Source organism: Thalassophryne amazonica, chromosome 10 (assembly GCF_902500255.1).
Source record: "Thalassophryne amazonica chromosome 10, fThaAma1.1, whole genome shotgun sequence".
Lineage (NCBI taxonomy): Eukaryota > Metazoa > Chordata > Actinopteri > Batrachoidiformes > Batrachoididae > Thalassophryne > Thalassophryne amazonica.
In genome coordinates, this window is record NC_047112.1 from 68,104,257 (window position 1) to 68,120,494 (window position 16,238).

Consider the following 16,238-nt stretch of genomic DNA (forward strand, 5'->3'; position numbering starts at 1 on the left):
ACAGAGACTGTTTCATCGAGGACAGAAGCGCCGTCCTGCCAGTTACAGAGACTGTTTGACCGAGGACAGAAGCTCCGTACTGCTAGTTCCAGACAGTGTTTGACCGAGGACAGAAGCTCCGTCCTGCCAGTTACAAAGACTGTTTGACCGAAGACAGAAGCTCCGTCCTCCCAGTTACGGAGACTGTTTGACCAAGGACAGAAGCTCCATCCTGCCGGTTACAGACTGACCGAGAACAGAAGCGCCGTCCTCCATCCTGCCAGTTATGGAGACCATTTGACCGAGGACAGAAGTTCCATCCTGCTGATTACAGAGACTGTTTGACTGAGGACATAACCTCCATCTTACCAGTTACAGAGACTCTTTGAGGACATAACCTCCGTCTTACCAGTTACAAAGACTGTTTGACCGAGGACAGAAGCTCAGTCTTGCCAGTTACAAAGACTGTTTGACCGAGGACAGAAGTGCCGTCCTCCGTCCTGTCGGTTACAGAGACTGTTTGACTGAGGACATGAGCTCCGTCCTCTGTCCTGCCGGTTACGGAGACTGTCTGACCGACGACAGAAGCTCCGTCCTCCGTCCAGCCGGTTATGGAGATTGTTTGACCGAGGACAGAAGATCAGTCCTCCATTTATCAGTGACAGAGACCATTTGACCGAGGACAGAAGCTCCGTCCTGCCAGTTACAAAGACTGCTTGCTCGAGGACAGAAGCACCGACCTCTGTCCTGCCAGTTACAGAAACTGTGTGACCAAGGACAGAAGCTCTGCCCTGCCGGTTACAGAGACTGTTTGACCGAGGACAGAAGCTCCATCCTCCGTCCTGCCGGTTACAGAGACTGTTTGACCGGAGACAGAAGCTCAGTCCTCCCGGTTACAGAGACTGTTTGACCGAGGACAGAAGCTCAGTCCTGCTGGTTACAGAGACTGTTTGACCGAAGACAGACGCTCAGTCCTCCCGGTTACAGAGACTGTTTGACCGAGGACAGACGCTCAGTCCTCCCGGTTACAGAGACTGTTTGACCGAAGACAGAAGCTCAGTCCTGCCGGTTACAGAGACTGTTTCATCGAGGACAGAAGCGCCGTCCTGCCAGTTACAGAGACTGTTTGACCGAGGACAGAAGCTCCGTACTGCTAGTTCCAGACAGTGTTTGACCGTGGACAGAAGCTCCGTCCTGCCAGTTACAAAGACTGTTTGACCGAAGACAGAAGCTCTGTCCTCCCAGTTACGGAGACTGTTTGACCAAGGACAGAAGCTCCATCCTGCCGGTTACAGACTGACCGAGAACAGAAGCGCCGTCCTCCATCCTGCCAGTTATGGAGACCATTTGACCGAGGACAGAAGTTCCATCCTGCTGATTACAGAGACTGTTTGACTGAGGACATAACCTCCATCTTACCAGTTACAGAGACTCTTTGACTGAGGACATAACCTCCGTCTTACCAGTTACAAAGACTGTTTGACCGAGGACAGAAGCTCAGTCTTGCCAGTTACAAAGACTGTTTGACCGAGGACAGAAGTGCCGTCCTCCGTCCTGTCGGTTACAGAGACTGTTTGACTGAGGACATGAGCTCCGTCCTCTGTCCTGCCGGTTACGGAGACTGTCTGACCGACGACAGAAGCTCCGTCCTCCGTCCAGCCGGTTATGGAGATTGTTTGACCGAGGACAGAAGATCAGTCCTCCATTTATCAGTGACAGAGACCATTTGACCGAGGACAGAAGCTCCGTCCTGCCAGTTACAAAGACTGCTTGCTCGAGGACAGAAGCACCGACCTCTGTCCTGCCAGTTACAGAAACTGTGTGACCAAGGACAGAAGCTCTGCCCTGCTGGTTACAGAGACTGTTTGACCGGAGACAGAAGCTCAGTCCTCCCGGTTACAGAGACTGTTTGACCGAGGACAGAAGCTCAGTCCTGCCGGTTACAGAGACTGTTTGACCGAGGACAGACGCTCTGTCCTGCCGGTTACAGAGACTGTTTGACCGAGGACAGACGCTCTGTCCTGCCGGTTACAGAGACTGTTTGACCGAGGACAGACGCTCTGTCCTGCCGGTTACAGAGACTGTTTGACCGAGGACAGACGCTCTGTCCTGCCGGTTACAGAGACTGTTTGACCGAGGACAGAAGCTCAGTCCTACTGGTTACAGAGACTGTTTGGCTGAGGACAGAAGCTCTGTCCTCTGTCCTGCCAGTTACAGAGACTGTTTGACCGAGGACAGAAGCTCAGTCCTGCCGATTACAGAGACTGTTAGACTGAGGACAGAAGCTCCATCCTGCCGGTTACAGAGACTTTTTCACCCAGGACAGAAGCCCCATCCTCCGTCCTGCCGGTTACAGAGACTGTTTGACCGAGGACAGAAGCTCAGTCCTGACGGTTACAGAGACTGATTGGCTGAGGAGAGAAGCTCCGTCCTGCCAGTTACAGAGACTGTTTGACCGAGGACAGAAGCTCCGTCCTGCAGGTTACAGAGACTGTTTGACCGAGGACAGAAGCTCTGTCCTCTGTCCTGCCAGTTACAGAGACTGTTTGACAGAGGACAGAAGCTCTGTCCTCTGTCCTGCCAGTTACAGAGACTGTTTGACCGAGGACAGAAGCTCCGTCCTGCCAGTTACAGAGACTGTTTGACCGAGGACAGAAGCTCCGTCCTGCCAGTTACAGAGACTGTTTGACCGAGGACAGAAGCTCCGTCCTGCCGGTTACAGAGACTGTTTGACCGAGGACAGAAGCTCCGTCCTGCCGGTTACAGAGACTGTTTGACCGAGGACAGAAGCTCCGTCCTGCCGGTTACAGAGACTGTTTGACCGAGGACAGAAGCTCCGTCCTGCCGGTTACAGAGACTGTTTGACCGAGGACAGAAGCTCCGTCCTGCCGGTTACAGAGACTGTTTGACCGAGGACAGAAGCTCCGTCCTGCCGGTTACAGAGACTGTTTGACCGAGGACAGAAGCTCCGTCCTGCCGGTTACAGAGACTGTTTGACCGAGGACAGAAGCTCCGTCCTGCCAGTTACAGAGACTGTTTGACCGAGGACAGAAGCTCTGTCCTCTGTCCTGCCAGTTACAGAGACTGTTTGACCGAGGACAGAAGCTCTGTCCTCTGTCCTGCCAGTTACAGAGACTGTTTGACCGAGGACAGAAGCTCTGTCCTCTGTCCTGCCAGTTACAGAGACTGTTTGACCGAGGACAGAAGCTCTGTCCTCTGTCCTGCCAGTTACAGAGACTGTTAGACCGAGGACAGAAGCTCAGTCCTGCCGATTACAGAGACTGTTAGACCGAGGACAGAAGCTCAGTCCTGCCGGTTACAGAGACTGTTTGACCGAGGACAGAAGCTCAGTCCTGCCGGTTACAGAGACTGTTTGACCGAGGACAGAAGCTCAGTCCTGCCGGTTACAGAGACTGTTTGAAAGAGGACAGAAGCTCAGTCCTGCCGATTACAGAGACTGTTTGAAAGAGGACAGAAGCTCAGTCCTGCCGATTACAGAGACTGTTTGAAAGAGGACAGAAGCTCCGTCCTGCCGGTTACAGAGACTGTTTGACCGAGGACAGAAGCTCCGTCCTGCCGGTTACAGAGACTGTTTGACCGAGGACAGAAGCACCGTCCTATGTCCTGCTGATTAAGGAGACTGATTGGCAGAGGAGAGAAGCTCCATCCTGCCAGTTACAAAGACTGTTGGACCGAGGACAGAAGCTCCGTCCTGCCAGTGACAAAGACTGTTTGACCGAGGACAGAAGCTCAGTCCTGTCGGTTACAGAGACTGTTTGACCGAGGACATAAGCTCCGTCCTCCGTCCTGCCGGTTACAGAGACTGTTTGACCGAGGACAGAAGCTCCGTCCTCTGTCCAGCCGGTTACGGAGATTATTTGACCGAGGACAGAAGAGCCGTCCTCCATTTATCAGTGACAGAGACCGTTTGACCGAGGACAGAAGCTCCGTCCTGCCAGTTACACAGACTGCTTGATCGAGGACAGAAGCACCGTCTTCTGTCCTGTCAGTTACAAAGACTGCTTGATCGAGGACAGAAGCACCGTCCTCTGTCCTGCCAGTTACAGAAACTGTGTGACCAAGGACAGAAGCTCCGTCCTGCCGGTTACAGAGACTGTTTGACCGAGGACAGAAGCTCCATCCTCCGTCCTGCCGGTTACAGAGACTGTTTGACCGAAGACAGACGCTCCGTCCTGCCGGTTACAGAGACTGTTTGACCGAAGACAGACGCACCGTCCTGCCGGTTACAGAGACTGTTTGACCGAAGACAGACGCACCGTCCTGCCGGTTACAGAGACTGTTTGACCGAGGACAGAAGCTCAGTCCTGTCGGTTACAGAGACTGTTTGACCGAGGACAGAAGGTCAGTCCTGCAGGTTACAGAGACTGTTTGACCGAGGACAGAAGGTCAGTCCTGCCGGTTACAGAGACTGTTTGACCGAGGACAGAAGGTCAGTCCTGCCGGTTACAGAGACTGTTTGACCGAGGACAGAAGCTCAGTCCTGCCGGTTACAGAGACTATTTGACCGAGGACAGAAGCTCAGTCCTGCCGGTTACAGAGGCTATTTGACTGAGGACAGAAGCTCAGTCCTGACGTTTACAGAGACTGTTTGACCGAGGACAGAAGCACCGTACTATGTCCTGTTGGTAAAGGAGACTGACTGGCTGAGGAGAGAAGCTCCGTCCTGCCAGTTACAAATACTGTTTGACCGAGGACAGAAGCTCCGTCCTGCCAGTTACAAAGTTTGTTTCCCGAAGACAGAAGCTTTGTCTTCCGTCCTGCCGGTTACGGAGACTGTTTGGCGGAGGACAGAAGCGCCGTAATGCCGGTTACAAATACTGTTTGACCGAGGACAGAAGCGCCATCCTCCATCCTGCCGGTTACGGAGACTGTTTGACTGACGACAGAAGCCCCGCCTTGCCAGTTACAATGACTGTTTGACTGAGGACAGAAGCTCCGTCCTGCCAGTTCCAGACAGTGTTTGACTGAGGACAGAAGCTCCGTCCTGCCAGTTACAAAGACTGTTTGCCCGAAGATAGAAGGTCCGTCTTCCGTCCTGCCAGTTACGGAGACTGTCTGACCGAGGACAGAAGCTCTGTCTTCCGTCCTGCCAGTTACAGAGACTGTTTGACCGAGGACAGAAGCTCAGTCCTACTGGTTACAGAGACTGCTTAAACAAGAACAGAAGCTCAGTCCTGCAGGTTACAGAGACTGTCTGACTGAGGACAGAAGCTCTGTCCTCCGTCCTGCCAGTTAGAGACTGTTTGACCGAGGACAGAAGCTCAGTCCTGCCGATTACAGAGACTGTTTGACCGAGGACAGAAGCTCCGTCCTGCCGATTACAGAGACTGTTTGACCGAGGACAGAAGCTCCGTCCTGCCGATTACAGAGACTGTTTGACCGAGGACAGAAGCTCCGTCCTGCCGGTTACAGAGACTGTTTGACCGAGGACAGAAGCTCAGTCCTGACGGTTACAGAGACTGTTTGACCGAGGACAGAAGCACCGTCCTATGTCCTGCTGGTTAAGGAGACTGTTTAACCGAGGACAGAAGCTTCATCCTGAACAGTGTCAGGATTCAGACCAAGAGGACGGTTGTCCTTACCACCTTACTTCAGACCAGATAAGCACGAGACGTCAAACAAGGACATGGCCCACGTAGGAATGAGGGTATTGACATTCACACCAGGACATGTGCCAGGACAAATGAAGCCAAAGTGACATTGTGGGTTTCAATGTATTTTTTTGTTGGTTTGTTTTTTGTGGGCATGGAAATAAATCAATTCTATATTAACCATCTATAAAGTCACTCCTGAGTCCAAACCTAGAGACAGCAGGCCAAAACCTCATACCAAATGTGGTCCTGTGTTCACCCCAGCTGCTGGTTCCAGCCCTGACTCCAGCCACGCAGTAGGGCATCCCCTCCTGCCCAGATGGTGGCCAGAAGAAATGTAATATTTGTAAATGGGCAATATCCACAGTTTCTGTACACTGTAAAAAAAAAGTCTGTGAAATTAATGGTGAACTCCTGTGAATCCACAACAAAGAAATTGTTAAATGAAAAACAATGGAGTGGTGTTTACTTTACAGCAATAATGTGTAAAATGTGGAACTGTACTGTGAATTTAACAGTACAAATGTCAAAATAATCATATACCATTGCAGAATTTACAAATGGCTGTAGTTTAAAAACAGAAAAACGGTAATACCAAAAACTGTACAAATCAGTTTGATTTTACAGATGAGAATTTTCACGAATACAGTAAAATACTGATAATTAAGGGTTTGAAACAAGAGGTGATGTGTCTGTTTAAACTACATTTAGAGGAAAATAAAGCATGAGGTGGCCGTTTATTTTCTAAATAGACAATAAAATTACAACAGGTATACTCTAAAATTTACATATTTTATATAAAATAATTTACACATTTACCGTAATTTTTACAGAATTCTCCTGGTAACCACAGCTGCCAGGATTTTTCTGTAAAAACAAGGGAATTGTTTTTTTTTTTACAGTGTACATACTTTTCTCTTTTTTTTTTTTGCATATACTTTTTTTTACTGCATACTGCATATATTTTTTTCTTAGCTTGAGCTCTGAACATAACCTTTTTCTTTCCATTACTTTTTATGTTTACTTTCTTTCAAGTCTTTTAAGACCTTTCAAGTCTGCAGGTGGTTTACTCTGGTTTATATTTGCACTGAAAAGGCTGCACTTTACCTTTTGCTTGTACTTGTTACAATGACAATAAAAAATCTGAATCTGATAAACAGCCCCACCGCGCCCCACTGCTCCACCCCCATGTGCCCCTCCGCACCGACGCCAAGTTAAAATGCACAAATTCAACAGCAAACAAAAACTGCAGACACATACCTCTTTCTTGTACATAGTAAGCCAGATAAAGATCAAGCTCTTTGACGGAGACAGAGATGTGTCGAGGCTGGACACAGAGGACGGGATTCGAGCACTGGCCTCCCTTGACCAGCCGCTCTCCATCTGTGCTTTCCAATGGGATTCCTTTGAACAGGATGACCATGACGAGGTCCAACCGCCACACCTGGAACAAGATGGCACATATCGGGGACTAGAACACGAGTCCACGTAATGATTTCATTGTTCAATCAGAGCAGTCATATTGTACTTTGTGTGTGTGTGTCATAGTTCAGATTTTACACAGCACCAATGCACATGACTCCTGGCCACACTTTAAAAACACTGACTGCCCTCTGTTTGGTTAAACGCATGAACCGGTGCTTAGGACACAGAGTCAGAGACGGCCAGCCGAGGAACGATGTTACCACTGGGAACAAATCTCAAGCCAAGCCAAAGGGGGGTGGGGGGCACGGAGCAGTGTCAGCTGTGATGAAATTGTACTGTGTCTCATTTAAAGGTTGACTGATGTTGAAGGTTCACGAACAGCTTCATGCTAAACAACCAGAGCAAACAGCAGTGACTTTCTGTTACTTAACCTCCCTGTGGAAAGTCTTCTTGACAACTGGCAAGTCAGCAGTTTTCCCCATGATTGTAGTTGTGTGTACTAAGCCCCAGATTTAATACATTAATGGCATTCACACTGCATAAATAGTGATTTGAAATAAAATATTCTCATATTTAAATATGTGCATTTTCTACCTTTTGGAGCTGTAGGCTATATATTTATTTATTCTATTGACAGAAAGTGGAAGTGGATGAGAAGAAGTCTTACCATTGGCTAGAAAAGCCCAACCAAAAGGACAGCACAGAGGCTCTGATCATGGCAGCACAAGAACAAGCCCTAAGCACCAGATCCATAGAGGCAGGAGTCCACCACAGCCAACAGGACCCAAGTTGCAGGCTGTGCAAATGTGCCCCAGAGACAGACCAGCACATAGGAGCAGAATGCAAGATGCATGCTGGGACAGCGTACACTGAGAGACAAAACCAAGTGCCCGGAATCATGTACAGGAACGTCTGTGCCGCATACGAGTTAGAAGTTCTCAAATGTCGAAGGAAGACATGCTGAAGGTGGTCAGGAGTGACAGGGCTCAGGTCCTGTGTGACTTCAAATTCCAGACAGAGACGCAGCTGCTGGCCAACCAACCAGACATAGTGGTGGTTGACAAGGGAAAGAAAACCGGAGTTGTGATTGATGTATCAATCCCAACTGACAGCAACATCAGAAAGAAGGAGCACAAGAAAACAGAGAAGTACCAAGGACTGAAGGAACAACTGGAGCAGATGTGGAAGGTAAAGTCCAAAGTGGTCCCAGTGGTAACAGGAGCACTAGGAGCTGTAACCCCCAAACTGGAAGAGTGGCTCCAGTAGATTCCAGGAACAACATCAGAGGTCTCCGTGCAGAAGAGTTCAGTCCTAGGAACAGCTAAGATACTGCGCCGAACTCTCAAACTCCCAGACCTCTGGTAGAGGACCCAAGCATGAGGAACACACATACCACCCTGCCCACAGAGTACGTTCCTGAGTATTGTACAGAGTTTAAAATTTGAGCATAATGACAACACTGTGGTATGAAATCAGCTGGGGTCTCATTTCAAAATCATGTTTGAGTCAGACTTCACCTTCCAATGAAGCACTCCACCCCCTGGTGACCACCAAAGGCAAATAGACCCCCACCACCACCACAAGCTGAGGAGACTGTGTCCCAGAAGAACAGCCGGCCTGATAGAGTGTGTCCAAGACAGCTCAATGCCTGCACTGAAGAACTGGTGGATTGGACTGGGTGGCTGGACAAGCTGGTGAGGAAGGCGGGTTGTGTCGTTGCCACTGAACCGGAGTGTCTCACAGTGGAGAGAAAGACCATGCACAGGATGCTGACAATTTTGGATAATGATTCCACCATACAGAGGATTCACCAGTCAGAGGAGCATGTTCAGGGGCAGAGTCCTGAGGTGGTCCTCTGCCCCAAGGGCCATCCAGCTCTTCAAATGCTCACAGAAAGATGGAGAGGGTGGAACCGGACTTTTCAGTGTGAATCTTCCCCAGTCGCCACATCAGACCGACCCACTGTCGGTCTTCTGCTGGCTTCACTAACCCTTTACACAGACCTTTTTTCCCTCTTGGAACCTGATTTAAAGTTTTAATGTGTTTTGGTTATTAATGGCCCGGTCACATGGCATACAACGATTCCCGAACGAAGGGAAAAAAGTAAAAAAGTCACAAATTGTCAAGAACAGGTGGATGAATGAGCTTTCGACTTTTCCCCATCACCAAACAGCCTGCAAATCAAGAACGCCAAAGGAACAAAATGAAACTGAAGCTAATGTTGATCTCCATGCTTTAAATGAAATGTGCCTGGAGCCACTGCTGGAGCGGACTGACGACGCGCTATGCGCTCTGTCTTGCTCCAATTAAAACAAAAAAACTGAAGCGCTTTGCTTGTAGCTGCATATATTTGCTTTCTTTCAATGTATGTGTTCTGTCGTGTGTAGCCCTTGCTGCACTCCTGCCTTTGTTTTTTTTTTTTGTTTTTTTTTTTGCATTGTAGAAATGCATTCAGTTCTCAAAACAGTGAAGCAAACGGCACTCAGGTGTGAAGATGTACAGCGGGACACACTGCTTCCATGTCAGGGCTGGGAACATTAGATCGCAAAGTTCAGTGTCATTTTGTCTCCCCCCCCCCCCCCAAGTAGAAAATATTGGCATTTAAAGTCAGAGGCAAACTTAAAACTTCCCGTCTCATTTCAGCAGAGAGAGGGAGCTAGAGAGACAGAGGAAGAGAGAGAGAGAGACAGACAGAGGAAGAGAGAGAGGAAGAGAGAGAGTGAGAGAGACAGGCAGAGAAAGAGCACGATAATGCTGTTTTTGATTACCGATCAAAGCTGTTCATACGCGAATGTCCGCTGTTGCTGGAACTTCTTCACACTGATGCTCAAAGTCATGCATCTGCAGGAGGCTGATTGCGCTTCTGCAAAGCTCCCCCGCCATCCCCCGCTACAAACAAATACATAGTGCTCAAAACTTTTGAACTGTCAGACTGAAAGGGCCAGTGGGCTCTTCTCTCTGCAATGGCTGGAGGACAGCAAGACTTCAGAGCTCATGGACAGAATACAGCAGCTCCTGACAGGGCACCGGCCGGACTTTCTGCGCAGCAACTCCCTCCTCAGGTGCACGCAGCGCTGGTACAACACCATGATCACAGACTGCCGTGCGCTAGCAAAAGAGGCCGACAAATTCTTCCTGGCCAGCCAACACCACGGCATGACAGCAGCTGTACTCGCCCCATCATACGCAGCAGCAGAAGCCCCACACCACACACCAGCACCACCGCAGAGGAGCTGCATCTCTCCACTACATCAGCGCTCACAAACCAGCTTCTGTACTATGTGAAAACATTTAGCTGGTTGAACAAAGTCGAACTAAACGCTAACGTTATAAAAACTACGTAAACAATAAAAAAACGTCTAGAATGACAGCAAAACAAAATATGAACAAATTGAGGTTTTCGGCAACATTTGTTCAAATTTTTTGACAGTTTAACAATCATGACAAAGCGCCAGCTGCAAGAATGAAGCTGAGCAAAGGTTAAACAATGTCAACAAAAGTCCAAATTTCTTGTTTCGTTTGGGCTTCGCTGCCCTTTCGTTACGTGCCATGTGACCGGGCCTTTATATATTGCATATCCAAAATTTCCTGTGGGATGAATAAAGTGTCTATCTATCTATCTATCTATCTCTTTAAAGTACATTTATGAACAAAAGACAATAATGGTGTACAAACAAAAGAAAGAAAATCACGTAAATAAGACTGTTGGGACGCAGAATGGTCTTCATAAATCACACAGTACTCTGAACTGTGCGCATATTACTCCGCCTCGGATCCAGCCCTCGACACCCCCACATTCAACCACAAATGGACGTGAATATTTAAATGCGTGAAGCTGGAAACGTGAACTTATCATGGAAAGAGAAGAGACAGGAAGAACAAGAACAGAAACATTTCTGAAAGAAATTGAGGCGTTTGTGTGTGTCCACAGCAGTGAGACGACAAATAATCAATACAGCAAGGGGTACACCAGGTGGGGAGAGCGAGCCCGTGAGTACATTTGAAGCCAAGTATTCATACCGACCCTTCAGATTTAATGCAGCAGTTTTCTGCTTAATTGAGACATCACAGTCACTTACAGACAGGACTTTAACAAGTTCATATGAACCAGAATAAACCTTTACAAATGACAGACTAACTAGACAGTTGTTTATCAATAGTTTTCCCAGGATCCTCTGTTGCATCATCATCGTACTGCCATCTTTATTAAGATCAAATCTCGCCTCACAAAATCTGGGCAATGAAAATAAAGTGGGATTATTTTTTGTATGTAAATCTGCGGGAAGGTAAAGATTTATATTTGTTCTGTCAGTACAGCCGGAGTACTGCAACTGTCCAGAAGATGGCAATAATCCAGTCATGTCCACCAAAAATATTTTTACATTTCAGCAGTAATGTGATCACCACACGTTCTACTGCATTCACAGCAGGAACTCGGTGGATGTGATGAAGTCAAAGTTTCAGCTCTGTGGGACAATCGGGTGAGTTTCTGTGAATTTTTGTCATTTTGAGGCGGCGATTTCTGGGAGATGTGTTTGTGTGATAAGCCACACCTACTTCATTCAGTCATAAATAAAATGTTATCACCTCAGACATGACCCAAGAACATGCAAAATAAAGTCCATATAACTGTGTGCACAAATTTTAGTTCTCTACTTTTCTATTTTTTCCCATTTACAAATTTGAAAAGGAAACAGAAGGTGGAGAAGGAAAAAGATGTGCGCGGTCAGTTACGCAGGCATCAGAGAAAAACGGCGTGTCAGGTTCACCAGCAACTTGAACACTCAAGTACGATGCATGCTTTTCTTTCTTGCTTGTAGACAGTGAATACTACGGTACGTACAGAAGAGAAGCTTTATCTGTCATTTTACATATACAACGAGATCAGGGGCACAGCTCCGCAACTGAGTCTGAGAACAAGAAAATATAGAAAGAAGCCATCACCCGTCACTCATAAATAACTCAGCAGACCAAGTGAAAAATGTGAGTTAGAAATAAGTGAAGATATATACAAGCTACTGTATTTAAAGAAATAAATATACATTCTGGACGGGGCTCAGAGAAAATCAGATATTTGTTACAATTTGTAGGAAATAGGATTTCTGCTACTGCACGAGTGTTTAATCAGGGCTCAACATAGCCATTTGCCCACTGGCCCGGCTCCGATTTGGCCCACTTTTGGGCCACTACAATTTATCAAATGATGGCCCGCTCGGACCACTACAAAAATATGCAAAATTCTATTTATTTTACCATATTTTGTGGCGGCAAAATCAAATTTCTTCACATCTCCGTGTCATCAAACTTCACAGAGTCTGCCATGTTTGTTTTGGTCTTCTTCTTGTTTGTTTGTTTTGGTCTCACACCATGGACCACATCTCGGATCTCGGGTTGGGTATCGTTAAGAAATGATTCGATCCACCGATATCTATAGTCTTTTTGCTTAGCGATTCCCTTATCCGTCCTTCAGAGGGGCCGCTGTTTTTGAGGGTCTTTGTCTGGAAAATGATTTCTCTACGTTGATTGCAGACCCTGTAGTTGGTCTGTAATCAACCACTTCTGCAGAGCGACTGCACTTTTTCCCCGCTAAAACCCTAAAGAGCACATGCGTGAGTAATATATACCATTTTATGTTAAACCGACCCCTTATGGTCTTCTGAAACAGCTGATAGATGTATTTTATAACTTAAAAACGGGACCAAGGCTAACGCGTTAGCATGTCTATGGCGTTTTCAATGTTAAAGTTGGCATTAGCTGTTGGCATTTCAGCACGTTTGTGTGCATTTGTTTTCTGTATAATAATTAATGGCTCAGTGCTTGTTGTTGTAAAAGAGTCAAATGTATTAAAAATTGTAATTTTTTAAATTTATATATTAATAATAATAATAGCAACAACAACAGCAATAATACGTAGTAATAGTAATTCTTCAGAAGCCATTAAAATATGTCAATCATGACTGTGAGTCACTTTTGTGCAGATTAAAGTCACTACGTGGGATGTTGTCTTGTGGCAGTCAAGAAACGAGAATCGTCCTCCGCTCCGTTGGCACAGCTCTAAATGCTGCACGGCTCTCTGCAGAAACAGAGTCCGGTCAAAATTAATAACTTCAAAACGAAATGCCACTTTAAATAAAATGACACCTCTTTCCAAACGCTGTAATAGAGAAAATAAACTACAATTGACTAAAATATTTTTTTTCTTCCCAAAATGAGACGTCCTGCATTCTTTATGAATTAAACTGATGCTGATGTGAAGCACAGCCAGCTGCAAGAGCTCAGCTCAGAGGTATGGAAAGACATTCATGACAATAATGTCTGAAAGGAAATGCTTTTGACAAAAACTACAGATTTTGTTTATTTCAATTTATATTCAGAGATCAAGGAGCCACCATGTAGAGTTTATTTAGGTCCAGAGTTTAAGGATCCAGTGACCAATTTCATATTTATTTACTTTAAGACTCAATAAAATGTTGTTCACATCGAAAACCTTTAAAGCCAACTTTTAGTACATAGAAAATTCACTAGGGGTATCGATAAGGGATCGATAAGGAATCGGATTGATAATGGTATCGATAGATAAAATCTTATCAATACCCATCCCTAACCATGCTCCATGCTCCCGTAGAATCTCGTGCATATCGAAATGTATGTTGTCGATGTGTGGAGCGTACGTTTGGCCGTTTCTGTCACCGATCTTTGGCAATGTTCGTTAGCATCTTTAAATGCGAGGGAAGCTGCAGGAAACAAAGATGAACAAGATGCAAATCTAACAGAATGCTTTGAAATTTGAACTGAAATATGTTTAAACTACATCCACCCAAACCCAGACAACAACCAGGAAAGAGTTAAAGGTGCTAAAGAAATTGTCCAGAAGAGGAAGCTTAGTGATGATGAGTTAAGGGAGACAGGCTATATGAAAGAAACAAGAGGAAGAGAGATTTTGTCCCGACCTGGCCACAGAAATGGCCGTGGCTTGGTCAAGACCAAGAGAAGAATGAGGTTTTCTGCCAAATCTGCAGGGCCTATCCGTCGTATGCTGACAAGTAGACCCTGGCTGTTTGAAGCTAGTTTAAAAGTCTAACCAGCCTGCTTTGTGGAAACCCCACGTGACATTAGCAAAGGAGCCAAGCATTTTTTTTTTCAATTTTTAGATCTATAACTCCAATCCAGAAAAGGCATACTTTTTAGTTTTGATATGGACCTACATCTGTATTTTACATTTCTGACTGTGAGTTAGCCAACTCTGGTTGCTTAAAAAATGCTCTCTAAATTTTACGGGAGTCACTTTATTTTTTTACACTTGAGAATGCCCGCTGATAAATTATATTTTTTTTAACTTCAAGGTCCATAGACTATTTTATGTTTTTTTCTGGATTGGTTTATATTATATAGGCAGTTTTATTTGCAGGATTTCAAGGTGGAATATCACGAACTCTCGTGCGCAAAACAAATGGGCCAGTGCTCCTACAGTGTGGACCACTAACTTCTAAATTCTACTGGCCCTGTGGGGCAAATTGGTTTATGTCAAGCCCTGTTAACGTAGTCACAGCTCAGGGGTCGGGGCTCTGATGGACCTGTATGTCCTGTCCGAGGGCAGCAGGCTGACCAGCTGATGTTCTGGGTGAGGGGGGCCTCAGAGGACAGATGTGGATCGGCTGAGACAGAGGAAGGTATCCATATCTCCTAAGATGATTTTTTTTTGGGTGGTGTTATTCTGCACAGAACTTGACTTCCATGTGTTTTTGATATTTATTTCCTTTTACCTTATTGTTCTGTGATGGTCCCTTTGCTGCTGCAGCATCATAAATTTCCCCATCGTGGGACTAATAAAGGATTATTGTATCGTATCTTACCTTGTCGGCTTGTCGGAGACAGTCGATGCGTCTCATTTTGCCTTTCTGGTCAGGATTTGACAGCACACAACACGCTGTTTTCTTCCCAGTAACGGACAAGACAAAGTCCTCTCTGCATTCGGGCCGAATGTCTTTTCTCAACTTGGCCAAAAGACGACTGGCCCACTTCTGTTTCACCTGGAAATAGAAAAATATCAAACCATGATGTACTGACTCAGTGGGTAAGGACCTGAGCTGTCAGTGTGTGTCACCATGTGTGTCTGTGTCTTGGACAAGACACATGAACTGCATGGTCTCAGTCCACCCAGCTGTAAGTGGGTCTGAGCCTTCGAATGGGGAAGCAACCTGCATCAGACTGGCGTCCTGTCCAGGGGGAGGCTTCGAACACCGGCACCAAGGGGCCTCAGGCCAATACAGGACATCTGAAATCCCAAATTTAACTCCCTGAGAATTAAACTTAACTCTGGGTTAATGGTTGCTACATAGATCCAGGGTGAGTGTCAAATTAAAACTACTCTTATAGTGTTAACCATCTCACTCTTACAGTGTACACGTCTAAGACTGTTCCTCGGCTACATCTCTTCAGACGATGGGAAAGACCTATTGAGAACTTCTGAGAGTCTGACTCCCCCTGGTGGTCAGTATGGGAACGTGAGTGGGGTTTAAAACCTTTCAGCATGCAATCTCCAGTCTCAGAGACTGCATTCCACCCAGGTGCTGCACTTGTTAGAATTTATTCTGACTGCCGCTCGCTGCCCTTCCTTACCCCACGAACACAGACGCATAGCTGACAGAAATGGGCAAACATGGTCATTCCTCCAGAACGACCCCAATAATAAATAAATAAACCAGCAGATGCTCTCGAACTGTTGTGCTTGAAGTTCTAAACCAGCAGAGGAGAACCACTGGCAACAAAAAAAAAAGAACAAACAATTGAGGAAGAGAGCGGACGGCTTGCCAAACACACATACGCCATCTTACTACTCCCTTAAAGTGAAATAGAACTCTGGCTGCTTCTATTGGGATGTGACACTTTTGTCATTTACAACGGTATAATGTGGCACAGCCCGACTACAAAACTCCAGGGGTTATTCCATGACTGCAGCGCAAGACTCCCGTAGCGAGGCCCTGTGCCATTATGGCAGGCCGGCCCCAGCAAAGGCCGTGATTGGTCAGATTACACCAATCCTGTTCATGTCCAGAGCGACTCTAGATATATACAGTGCTTTAGGGGCGGGGCCGAGTAAGGACACATACACACAAATGAATGGGACAAAAACAAAAGAGTGAGAGCAGGACTGCCTGACCTTGGGCAAGGATGGCGCTGTTTCACACACTGTGATAGTCCATACCGGTTTTCACAAAAACG

General features: G+C 46.5%; 1 protein-coding gene across 7 annotated transcripts in view; it reads right to left on the minus strand.

The window, feature by feature from the left end:
• The window catches only part of nfic (nuclear factor I/C), a 152,780-nt gene that overhangs the window by 86,383 nt on the left and 50,159 nt on the right, over window positions 1-16,238 (minus strand). For all 7 annotated transcript variants that reach the window (XR_004563118.1, XM_034180197.1, XM_034180193.1 and 4 more), the window contains exons 3-4: window positions 14,870-15,046; window positions 6,852-7,035 (exon numbers count right to left, since the gene is read on the minus strand). Coding sequence is in view for 6 of the 7 variants with exons in the window: in XM_034180197.1 (XP_034036088.1) it covers window positions 6,852-7,035; window positions 14,870-15,046 (361 nt within the window). In the remaining variant the exon portion in view is untranslated. The remainder of the gene's footprint in view (window positions 1-6,851; window positions 7,036-14,869; window positions 15,047-16,238) is intronic.